This window comes from Crocodylus porosus, unplaced genomic scaffold, assembly GCF_001723895.1.
Source record: "Crocodylus porosus isolate Cpor-Errol unplaced genomic scaffold, CroPor_comp1, whole genome shotgun sequence".
NCBI classification, from domain to species: Eukaryota; Metazoa; Chordata; order Crocodylia; family Crocodylidae; genus Crocodylus; species Crocodylus porosus.
The window spans coordinates 47,529,540-47,542,258 of NW_017728906.1; the positions used below are offsets into that span (position 1 = coordinate 47,529,540).

The 12,719-nt window shown below is 37.4% G+C and overlaps 1 protein-coding gene across 1 annotated transcript in view; it reads right to left on the bottom strand.

Moving 5' to 3' along the window:
• Window positions 1-12,719, bottom strand: part of USP9X (ubiquitin specific peptidase 9, X-linked) — a 162,769-nt gene that overhangs the window by 33,833 nt on the left and 116,217 nt on the right. Inside the window, exons 26-33 of the mRNA XM_019529090.1 lie at window positions 11,776-11,942; window positions 8,218-8,326; window positions 6,972-7,118; window positions 6,700-6,846; window positions 6,130-6,352; window positions 3,665-3,885; window positions 3,053-3,243; window positions 2,441-2,614 (exon numbers count right to left, since the gene is read on the bottom strand). Of these exons, the coding sequence (XP_019384635.1) occupies window positions 2,441-2,614; window positions 3,053-3,243; window positions 3,665-3,885; window positions 6,130-6,352; window positions 6,700-6,846; window positions 6,972-7,118; window positions 8,218-8,326; window positions 11,776-11,942 (1,379 nt within the window). The remainder of the gene's footprint in view (window positions 1-2,440; window positions 2,615-3,052; window positions 3,244-3,664; window positions 3,886-6,129; window positions 6,353-6,699; window positions 6,847-6,971; window positions 7,119-8,217; window positions 8,327-11,775; window positions 11,943-12,719) is intronic.

Consider the following 12,719-nt stretch of genomic DNA (forward strand, 5'->3'; position numbering starts at 1 on the left):
TTAACAATAATCAATTTTGAATTGCTTCAAGGCTGACCTTTTATAAAAGTAGTCTAGCTTTCAAATGAATTCTTGACAGGAGTTTTGTTAATATACTAAAGCTATTTTTTACTACACCTAAAATTATCACTTCAAAGCAGCCACTCCAAGAGATTCTTTTAAGCTTCCAATCCAAAAAATCTGGATTACCGACTTCACAAATCACTTAACACCATTTGCAACAAGGTTTTGACTTGATAGGCTCTGATAAAACCCTTCAAGCAACCCTACCAGTGAACAAGCAATGTATGGAGAAGGCCAGTTAAGACATTTTTTGGACATAAGCCTACCTTTTTTTTTAATCAAATGAAAAGAGGTGGTTCTGAATAGAGCAAAAGGGTTATTCAAATTAAATACCAAACAGGCCTTTTTTGCTTTAACTTGCAATCATACGCATGCTCTGCTCTATTGTAGAATTGTTTAGTATAATAACATTCTCCTTTGAATCCAATACCATCAAAACACCTGAATGATATTTATTCAGTTATTTGTCCCTCACAAATTTAGAGTTTTTAATAATCTGACATAGTCCACTTATCACCAGTCTCCTTTTCCTAGACATATATTGCATCAAGCCATCATTTCTGCAAAGAGAAGCTGTTACTTAAGTCTGGTAACCTTTGGAAATATATGATGCAACAGAATTACACTAATCCCTGACCTTTGATAAATGTTCAGGTCACTGCATATTCCAATTATTTTGCCATTAGCCACCTTTTTGCGGATTGGAAGATTTTTGTCTTAAAATAAAACCTCAATATTTACGCAACTTGACATATTTTTGCTATCTTCAGGCCAAGATACACTAAACTATATTTAAGATGATTTCTCTGTTTCAAAGACGCTGCAGAGTACACAGTAATTCAACTGAAGTCAAAGGGTAATTGGAATAAAATCCATTCAGATTGTGACCAACCAACCGACTGACTAAGCAACTATTTTCCAATATAGTATATATTGCAACTATTTTCCAATATAGTTACTAAATCAGTAAAAGTACCTAAAATTTAGGGGTACATTGATAGAGATTTTGGGGGCTGATACTGATAGCTAATATTTTAAGGAGGAATATTGGCTGATAGCAATCTAATTTACAATACAGCTGCATGCAGCTGGTTAGTCCATTGTAGTGGAAGGGGAGGGAAGGGGCATGGGGAGAGCGGCAGATCAAAACCCCCTGCAGTGAGGGAGAAGTGGAGCAAGGGCTGACGCTGCCCAGCTGGGGCGGGGCAGGTTGTGGGACAGAGTCACGGCTCATCTGGAGGGCATGGTGGGGGCAGCTTTTGCTGCTTCTTGCACCTCAGGAGGGCATGGTGGGTGGGGGCATGTGCCCCTGGATCTGTGTGGGGTACGGCAGGCAGGCTGCAGTTGTGGGCTCGAGCTGGGGCTGTGCTGGGCTCTTCTTGGCAGGGGCTGGACTCAAAGCAGGCGGGAGTGGTGCTGGGACCCCCTCCCCCACAGCACCCTCCCAGCATCACCACCACCCACCCCAAGCCCAGTCCCTGCCAAGAAGAGCCCATCACAGCCCCAGCTCCACCCTGCAACTGCAGCCCGCCCCCCCACCCCACAACAAACCACGGCTCCGTCCTACACCCCGCTCCAGCTAGGCAGCATCAGTCCGTGCCCCACTCCCTCCCTCACTGCAGGGGGCATTGATCTGCCCCTCCACACTCCTTTTCTACCACAACAGACTCATTAGCTGCATGCAACTCTTCAAGCTGTTGGGCTGCTCCTTGCTGCCTGAGTGCTGCGCTGCAGCAGCGTGCACACACGGGCATTTATTGGCCACATTATCAGCCGCATTGGGCTGATTTCCAATACAGCCAATTTTTAAAAAGATATTGGTGCCGGTCTGTTATCAGATCGATGTACTGGTGCACCTCTACTAAAATTAAGGCACAAAGAAATGCATCAGCTATATAAATGTTAAATATATACTATTTTAAGATTTGCCTTGGTATTCATGTCCCTTAACAAGTGGAAATAGATTAGGATTTGGAGTCATAAAATCGTTGCAGGGTGGTTGAGCTTTGTCCTCATGCTACAGATACAGGATAAGAACATCTGCATGTGGCTGTCAAGACATTTCTCATTCTAGCACAAGCAGTGTGGCATCCACTATGCATACGTTGTGATCCAAGTTGCACGGAACAAGAGTCTGATAGTTGGAAGCAATCACATCAGCAGTTTAAGGCATTTCAACAAATAAACAATATTTAGGCCGTTAATGCAGCCTTGTTAGAAGAATGCAAATTCAGTTTGTTTTTTTTAATATGCTCAACTAAATTTCTGAAGACTTGTATAAGGCATGTGCACAGTTTGCTTTACAACCTTTTAGTTGCAACATTCCAATGTAAACATAAGCTGTTTGACTATAACAAGTGGATTTTAAAAAACTTACCTATGTGGGCATCCTTGACAAATTTTCTGGTCCGCAAAGGACCCTCCTAAAACTTTACTTAACATAGCCGGATGGCCCAAAGCTTTTAATGCTTCATCTAAACTATCCACCAAGGAATTAAAAAATTCTAAAGCATCGTGTTGTTCACGTAGATTTACAGGTTCACCCCAAAGTCTAAGAGAAACAAAACCAAATATTTTAGAAAAATAATAGTTTTTTGGGGGTTGTTTGCCTTCCCCCTTATTTTAAGGCAAAATTCATTATAATTATTTACAGTACTGCTTGTCCCTCTCATTGAGCACAGCAAACTAGGACTTATTGCACTGTATAACAGCAGATTACTAAAACTAAACATTCCTTTTAATATAACTTAATGTACAGATGTCATAACCTAAAAAATGCAAGACTTCAAAATACTGTAGTCCTATTTATTTTGCTAGCCATATAACTCACTCTAAGTAATTTGTATAAAATTTAAATTTACACAAAAGCTTTTACCCTTTTACCTAAATTCTTTTGTTTCTTTCTTAGCAATTTTGTTACAACTAGTTCCAGTGGCACAATTAAATACTACAGAACAAAAATTAATACCAAAAACAAATTTTCCTTTACCTGAATTGTTTCCAAAACCCCCTTGGTACATAGTACTGTAGCCTAGAAGCTGCCAAATGGCCAAAAATGACTTGGAGATGTCTCAGAACTCCAATATTGTATTCTTTCCTATCTTCTGTTTTACTTAATGCTGGCTTGTCTTCATACTGATGTGGATAGCCAAACACATCATCCCGTGGATCAACATTGCTCTATTAAAATAAAGATATGGAATCTTAATTACATAATTACATATATTACAGATAAAAAAAACTAAAATACAAATATTAAGACTTAGGTATACTCTTTAAAGTTCAAAATTAGTTACTGGAGAAAACAAGTAACCTTGTTTTGTGATTTCTATTGCAATTTATACACATTATGCTAAAACAGCATGTGCTCCAAAAGGGAGAAAAAACTGGAGGAGAAAGAGATAATTATCTTTACATATTAATTCATTCTTTTTTCTGGCAGCAAGTACTTCCAAATAAGAAACAAAATATTCATTTTTGTCTACACGGTAAACAATGTAGGGAAAAGATGTCATTAAAAATAAAATTCTATTTCTTGAAAAATGTTATATTGAATTGAAAGTATGAGAAATGAATACCCAGTTGTCTATAATTACTTTACCTCGTTGTCCTGTTTCTCATCTCCAGACATATCATCATCTACATCACTGCCTGTGCCTTCAATTGCAAGAATCCCATTCCTGATGGCTGGAATCATGTATAGTTGCTGAATGACAGAATTCATGTAGCAAGTGGCACCAGCATTTTTTAAGCCTACAAATCCCTTTGGCGGCCGAGGCCCAACTGGGGGTAGATATTCCCATTCTGTAAGCGCTTCACAAGCTGAGAGAGAATAATCAGATTTGATTTTAAAGAGCCTTTATTACAAAACAACTATTTTGATAGTTAGAACTCATGTAATAATTTCACATTCTACAGTATATGGGTGTCACCTTAAAGTTTAAATGTATCAAGTTTGCCACTAAGATTTTAAGACTTCTAAAAATTGATGCCCTCCCCTGTTACTAATAACAAGCATAAAATTTGCAAAAGTACAGCATCTAATTATATTAACTAGTTAACACAAAAATACTTAATTGATCAGCCAAGTATAAGATATATCCATCCATCTATTAATGTGCCATATACAATATACATCCATCCATACATAGATGTCTTCCCTTGAGATCAAGGATTCTTCTTTAAAATCAATTTAAATAATTCAAGATCCATCAGCAGTTATCGGTAACCAGAATACAGCATTGTTACAGAGCTCAAAAAGAGAAATACAACCAAATCACGTCCAATACATTTTATTACCCTTCATATTTCTTATACTACACTATTTGTATTGCAATTTAAAAGAACAGTATCAATGACTTATGACTGTTTTCCAAACGGCCCCTCACTCCCTCCACAACTAATTAAATGGGCTACCAGTAAGCCAACCCAATGACCTATCAGCAATAATATAAAATAAGCAACTTTGATCTGAAAGCGCCACACCTTCCCCCTTCAAGTAAGTGAACTACAGTGTAGGTTACATACTTAGAATATGTAGGAAATTAAAATTTGCTAAACTGTGAGCAAAATATGCCTTTACGTAATGAACAGCCTCACCATCTGTCATATAAAGGGCTTATCACATATGTTAATCAGAAGAAAAACACCATAAGCACTTATCTAATGACAAAAGGGCTAAGTAAAACAGATGAAACAGGACAATAAAATAAACCCTAACAGAGTAGCATAACCTTGAAAAATAAAACAGGACACTACTTAAATGACTCATTGTAAGGCTGGGCAGGATTGTTTTCAGTTGCTTATAAAACTTTGCCAGATTACGTATCTGGGTTGAAATTTCTGAGGCTGTATCTACCTCAGGCTGATTATTATTATTATTTTGCTAATAGTACACGAACAAAACTAGGGGAAAAATATTTTGCCCATGTTAAAAAATAATCTTTTATGAGAGAAGATTTAGCACCGCTGGCTTTGGAACAGGGACTTTAGTAACAGGCAACATGTGCATTAGGGATGTGCTTTTTGCCACTCCTGTGAGAATCTACACATTTTTGGAGAAGTCGAAAGCCTTTGAAAAACTGAAGTTTCCACATGCTCAGTACACTTTTGAGATTTTAAGAGTTAAATTCTCTGAAGAGTCTATCCATACAAGGCATTCTCCAGCAAAAGCCCAAGTGTAACTTTCTCAGCAGCTGACATTTCAGACAACTACAGGCTATACTGGCTGTAGGTACAAAACTGACCTTAGTCGATACACTCATTGGGCGTGCTCTTAGTGACTCTCTTGTCTGGGTCCAGAAAGTGGGGTGGAGGAGGATAACTGATTCAGTGCAGAAAGGACTAGAGAAGGGTCTCTGGGGGCACTCAGAGAAAATAAGTGGAGATAAGAATCTGGGTTTTAAGGAAGAGGGAAATGTAAGTAGGAGCTGGAGTGAATGGGGAGATTGCAACTGGCTTGGCAAGAAGACCCAAGGACAAGAACAGGGAATATAATTGGGAAAGGGAAAGAACAGGAAGATTAGTAACCATTGTTGGAAAGCAAGACTGGCTGAGCAGGCCAGAAAATACTGGGATTGTGAGCAAGTGGGGCAAATCAAAGACTGTGAGGGGGAGGACAGAGATCTGGTAAAGCTTTTGGTTGAAGTAGGAACATCTGGGACAAGGAGGCAGGAGTGTGGGGAGGAGGAGGAGCGAGCTTAAGAAGAGGGAAATTGGTACTGGCAGCAAGTCAAGTGGTGAAAGGGAGCAACAATGGAAGGCAGTCATTGGAGGCCACAGTGGGAGACAAGTCAGACTCAATAAAAATTTGGAAAGAGAGGGGAGACCAGAAAAGACTAGAAAGGGAGAATGGGACTGAAAATTATCATGTAATGAAAGACCATCACAAAACAAATACTCAAGAGGGCTAAATTAAAGCTGCACAGGAAACCTTAGGTCTGTAATTTCCTAACTTTTGAGCTCTTGGTTAGCTAACTACATTAATGTATATGGGGAAAAGGGTATATACATAACAATACACAGATTTAATAATTAGAAAATAGAAGATTAAAAAGTGTTACATACTAGTTATTGCTGTACCAATGTAATACATTTCAGTCAAGGTGTCTACTATCTGTTTCAGGTTTCGGACACATCCCACTGCCAATGCAACCAGCAGCTCAAAACCAGCATTAATGGTAGCTGGTGAACTACAGACTGGTATGGCCTGCTCAGCAGGCAATTCTCCATTTCTCATGTATTGTAAATAAACATTAGAAGATGGAAAGATGAAATCATCTATCAATTCCTGAAAAACAGAAAATAAATCAATGTTACTATAAAGAAGTCAAGTATTGTTCAACAGACCAGAAAGCATTAAGACACATCTATAAAACTGAGAAACCTTGAAAATGAAATGTAATAACATTTTGTAAACAGCTTTATTCCTTCCTAAAAAGTTAAAAAAATAATTGGAAACCTCTGTCTGTGGATCAGTACAGAAACTTGCTTAATCAGAGTATTATTTTGGAAGGCTACAATTCTAGCGATAGAGGTATTTTTGTGGTTTCATCCTGTACAATAAGAATTTTCTCCTCCATGTTACTGATTTAAAAGCAAAGATAAAAAAAACTGTAAATCAGAACAAGAACTTACTTTAATGAGATTAGCACCTCCCTTTTCACAACCAATATGGTATTTCTTTTCAGGGGTTTGGAATGACAATAATTCTTTTGTTACTCCGAGGTGGCCTTCTAAGATAGTCTCTTCAACGCCAGTTTCTCCTGTTCTTTTCACTTCATCCTAAAATTTATAAGAAAGTTGGGAGACTTTAAATTACATATATTTTTGTGTAATTTACAGCCATGTTTTCATAGGAAATATCTTAAAAGCAATTATATTAATTTTACTGATATCATAAAACTTACCCTGATCCTTTTAAGCCAGTCAATTTCATTATTAAGTAGAACTTCAGCATTGGGCACATTAATATTACTGTTGTAAGCATAGTTGAGAAGATGTCTTAACAGAGTGAAGTAGTCTCCTGAATGTTTAGCTCGCTCTCTTGCAGTACTCTATAATCCAAAGATATAAGCATTTTTTATTTATAAATGAATTCCTTTTTAAGCAAAACTGCAACACCAAGACATCTTTTCCTACAGGAGAACAGGTAATATAAAAGATTAAAATATAAAGAAATAAACATTTAAAAACATAAGGATTTTAAAAAAGATTAACAGCAGTGTTTCAACTTAAATGCACTGAAGGTTTGTTTTTGAACTACATTAAAAAATAGTAGATTCTTTTACTAACTAGCAAGCATTAGAGATTGAATATTTAATAGAGAGCCATTAACAACACAACGTTTAAAAGTCCTGGCAGTTACAGTAAATAAAGACTGACCACTTCTCAAAAACAAGTATTGATTCTTTAAGTGTACCTATCAAACCACTGAACTTTTTTAATACTACAGTTTACCATTCCATTTTAAGATAAAACTGCTTCTTCAAAATATACTTCTTCCATGAATTCTTGGTTAAAAATTTTACTTTCTTTGCTTGGATCTCCAAATTCAGAGCAAATTAAATTGAAGCTGACCTGTAACAAGACCCATAGTAGCATAATCCATTGGGGAGGGGGGAAAGTGTACTACATGAGGTAATTGCTTTATACATGGAAATAATTTCCCTTTTATTGAAATCATTTCTGTCCTATCAATCACTTCTAATAGAAGAATAGTTTTCAAACTTTTTCATGTGAAGACCCCTAAATAATTTTGAATGGAGGTGTGGACCCCTTTGAATTGTATGTGTGGATATTCACATACTTCTGACTGATCACAGTCATCTTTCCTGGACCCCTTAGACAGTCTGCAGACCCCCAGGGATCAATGGACCACAGATTGAAAACCACTGTTATACAACAATGGTGCTCAGTCTCCAGCCTGGCAATTAACATTACCATATTTCTAGACCCATGGGAACCCTGTGGGCCAGATGACATGGCATCATGTGCCAGACTGTGCTGGCACAAAAGGGTTGCTTCATGGCTGGATCTGGCCTATGAGATAGCTTCACTCTTGGGATTCAGCTTGCAAGGCCAGAAGGTTGAACCAGTGTTATAGAACATCAGACTGTAAATTAACATTTTGATTACTCTGGGACAGTGCCTTACCCCTAATACAGTAAACAGCAGAGTAATGAAGAAAAGTAGAGGTCTGTGTCCCATGCAACACCTGGTAGCCATTAAAAAGAACTGCTCCTGTGCCATCTGACGAACAGTTCTGAAAATTTTCAAACACATTAAATATAAGTTTCCTTATAATATACAGAATCAATACAATACTGAGAGATGAAGTACCCTTAAAAGCAGTCCTGGTCTGTTCACAAAAGAGGTAGTAAAACAACATATATACAAAAAAATGTAATTTTTTGTGAAAATTTAAGAAAAGCAGCAAGTCCAATTGTTGCTGTCCCACATGTTTTCCCGTCTGACTCATTCATTTGTAAGTCATTTTGTAAGTAAGTCGTTTTATATACACTTATTAATATACAACTTTTTGTTGAATTCAAGTTTAGCAAATATCTGAATACTGTCTTTCAGCATGCAACAAGGATCACAGCCTATAACTACCATACCATGATACATTATATACATGATTAAATTAGGTAAAATGATGAAATGAATATACATAATTTTTACAAGAGCTGAAACTTTAATATGTAGCTTACCACGGGAAGCAAATGTCTGCCTTGCCTCTAACATCTGGTTCCGAATGTTTTTGTGAAGGTTTTGAATAAGGAAATTAGGGGAGTTTACAAGACAAAACTTTGTTACCAAATTCCATTATGAACTCAGGAGTTACCTCTCTTTAGACTACAGGAGGTAGTTTATACTTATCCACAACACTTCAGAGGGTTAACTGTTCTTGGTGTACCCCAATAGGTGGGTTGAGTCTCCAGTCACCTTATTAGAAGTTAATTTCCTAATGCCTTATGGAGCTGCAGTGTGATGTAGTGGACAGAGCACTGATGCAAGCAGAAGAGACCTCAGTTATGTTCTTGGCTCAAACACTGGCCTGCTAAGCATCCTAGGACAAACCACTTTACTTCCATGCACCTCAGTTTCCTCATCTATAACACAGTGATAATGACATCTCTTTTGTAAAGTAATTTGAGGTGTACTGATGAAAAGTACTAATTTCTTGCTGGTATTATTTGTACCAAACAAATATGGAAAAGGCAAATAACTCAGATTGAATGGAATTTGAGAGATGTAAAATCTCAGGAAATAACTCAGTAGCCTACCCATTCTGAATTTTAACCTTTCCTAGTTATCTTGTATTGGGGAATGCAGTGTAGTAAAGGAGAGGAAGGGGAGTCTGTCTGAAGACAAAAGATATTTTGTTAAAGTCCATACAGTTAAAAATTGAGACCACCCTCCTAGCCTAAGTATGGATAGTCATAAAGCCCAAGGTTGGACCAATTCAATCTTCGCAGATTAGTCTAAGCTGTGAAGACTAAATGGAAAAGCAAGAGAACAGATATTTACTTTTGATTCCAAAAATACAGCCACATGCTTGCAGTCGCCCAGGCCAGAGGGTGAGGGGTGCTACAGCATGTCTTCCTCTTTGGCTGAAGCAGACATCTTGGGCCAAAGCTAGCCTACCCACCCTGCAAAGGGGGGGATTTGTGGGGAAGGTACAAAGCATCATGGGATACTGGGGGGCTGTAAGTTGACTTGAATCTGGAGGGGATCTGGGACAGAAATTCAATAAATGGATTTAACTTAAATCAGTTAACCTAACCTACATCCATCCAGGTTTATCTAAAACTGGTTTGGCCATTTTGAAAGCAGTTTATATGCACTGAACTTCTGTTGTGTTACACATTTGAAATAGTTTCCAATCACTTATACCAGTTTATGCGTAATTTCTGTCCCTAGCACTGAAGTACCTTCCAGTCAGGGTAAGTTTCCCCCTGGGCATGAAAATCAGGTTCACTGTACTTTATGAGAGTCTGGATAGATGACAAGATGGCAACTATACAAATTTTCCTTGTTGTATTTGGCATCTTGTCTGCCTAGGAGGCCCACCATGGAACACACAAAGTGGAGTCTAATTTGTTTTGAAAAAAGTTGATTAGTGGCTGAACATACAGGATTAGATTCACTCAGATATGTGAAAAAGTAGATTTTTTTCATGCCTTGGAATTTAAAGGTGGGTAGAAATATGTTAGGATGGTAATAAGGATAATGATAAGTGTGATGTTTTCTTGAACTGCTGCTCAGTTACTTCTCAGCACTAAAAATATACTGCATGTTATGCTTACACAAGGTATTTATGCAAACAACATAATTAATGCTAAGAGTCATGTGTCAGTTCTTGCAGAAATATGAGTGGTTATCAGCTACAATTAAAGCATTCTTTGTCTTTACAAAATTATATCATTCATAGTGATAGGAAACCATTCACATTTTGTTGCTTTTAATTCCTCTACCTGACGTCAGACTGCCTAACAGGAGAGCCAAACAAATTAAACCAGATTAAGTCTCCTGACTAATGCTCACAGGGATGAAAATCCAGCTGAGGGGTGCCCAGATGGTGATTCATGGAAACCCTCCAACTTTCATATAAAATGTGAAGATCAAAAAGTATTCAATAATAGTTCATAAATTCCTTGGTTTACGATGTTCAACCATATAATATGGCAATTCTCTTCTTCACTGCCTAGTTCTATTTTAGGACTGACATCTGAGATGACACAGTAGGGATTAAGGCATCATAAATTAAATCATCCAAAGAGGTGATTTAGTAGCGTCAGTCTGCTAAAGGAGCAAGGGGATGATACAAATCTGACCACCTCTAACTTAACCAAATCCGTGCTAATCTGAATGTACTTCTACATCACTGGCAATAATTTGAGATTTGCTTTCTGGACTTCTGACCAAAAAAATACATTCTCTCTGTAAAAATGCATACTAGTAAAGTATCTGCAACAAAGTGAAATGTAAGAGGGCACTGAATACCAGAAGACTGCCAATTATACCAAACAGATAACAACCTTGGGACAGTGTTTTATTGTAATCCAACTTTGGTGTGTAATGTATGTAGACTTGGAACCAAAAAAAGGAGCCTGGTAGTTTAAGGCAGGCTGCTTCAGAAATAATCTTTTAATTCACACACTGAACTGTGCTGTTGATTTAAATAAAATACAAGGGAATGGTGGAATTAATTTCTCATCCAAAATTTACTAGAATAAATAAAGTAGAAAACAAATGTAACTGAATTTGTTTCAATACTAAAACCCATGCAAACTAATTTAACTTAAGCAAGGATTTCAAGGTTTTGTGAAGATAAAGGTATAATATCCAGTATCACAGCATTCCAGAAACATCAATATTTTACTACTAAATGGTAACTAATATTACTATGGCTGATAAACTAATACAGAGTAAAAAAGGCATTTACTATTTTGTTGAGTCAGATATTTAAACTAATCCTGGATGACAGTATTAGGACAAAGGCATTTGTTGCTCTTTCCTTACGCTGAGTATTTCATCTCTATATCTCAGAATAGGTCCCCCAAATTATAAAATTATATTGAAAACCAGTTTATTGTGGCATATGAATAATAACCAAAACATCTACTTTAAAACTTTAGATTAGTATGCACTGTGTTTTGAATATGTAAAAATGTTATAACAAGTGATTTGTTATTTTGGAATACTTACTTGCTGTGACAGTGCAACAGTAAATCAATGATAAATGTCTGCCACGCCTTTTCTTTACTAAGTGCATCCAGTGCCGTTGGAATCAAAGCAAAACACAGGGTCATCACCTCCAGTGCTTCACAGCAAACTTGTTCATCTTCCACGTCAGGTTCATTGCCTGCATTTGTCTGTAAATTAACAAATCGAGTAACACCAAAAATGAATATAGAGACACAGAACACTTCAATTCACTACTAGTTGCACACTTCAAATGAACATACAAAGCACGTACCAAGAATTTGTACACTAATGCCTATTTAAACCTATAACAGAAATGTTCAGATATATAGTCAGTTCTTCCTCCCCGAAAACTCTGTCCATTCATGCATTTCATCATACCTTAAACTAATAGGTTGTCTGAGGTAGGGGCTGTCTTATAACACTTAAAGCAATGTTCTGATCTGATTAAGGCCTGCAAGTGCTACTAATATCAGGGATCCTGGTCTTCTCCATTTAAAAATCCCAAATTCTCAGATTAAAGCCCCCAACATTTGCATTTTACTTCAATTAAAATGAAACGACACACTATAATCTCTATAGGAGGGGTGTGTGTGTGTGTGTGTGTCAGTTGAACACAAAGTTTTATTGATATATTTACAATTTTAAAGCAATTTGGAAGCCTACCTGTGCCTCAAATCATTATAATGAAATAAATTCTAATTACCTGTATATTTTAGAGTTTGATTTTATTATGGAAAATCAGAGCTTCCCTTGCCCCCTTTGCTCACGAGGATGCAGGTCCAGCAGTGGCTGCCCCTTCCCCCACTGTTTCGTGACACTAAGCAGCCCTGATATGCTGGTGTCCTGCCCCTGCCCATACCATTGTCCCTCACTTCCAAACCATAGCTCCCCCTATATCCTTGCCAGTACCTCTCACTCCCAACCCACAGGCCCCTGCCCTGCCC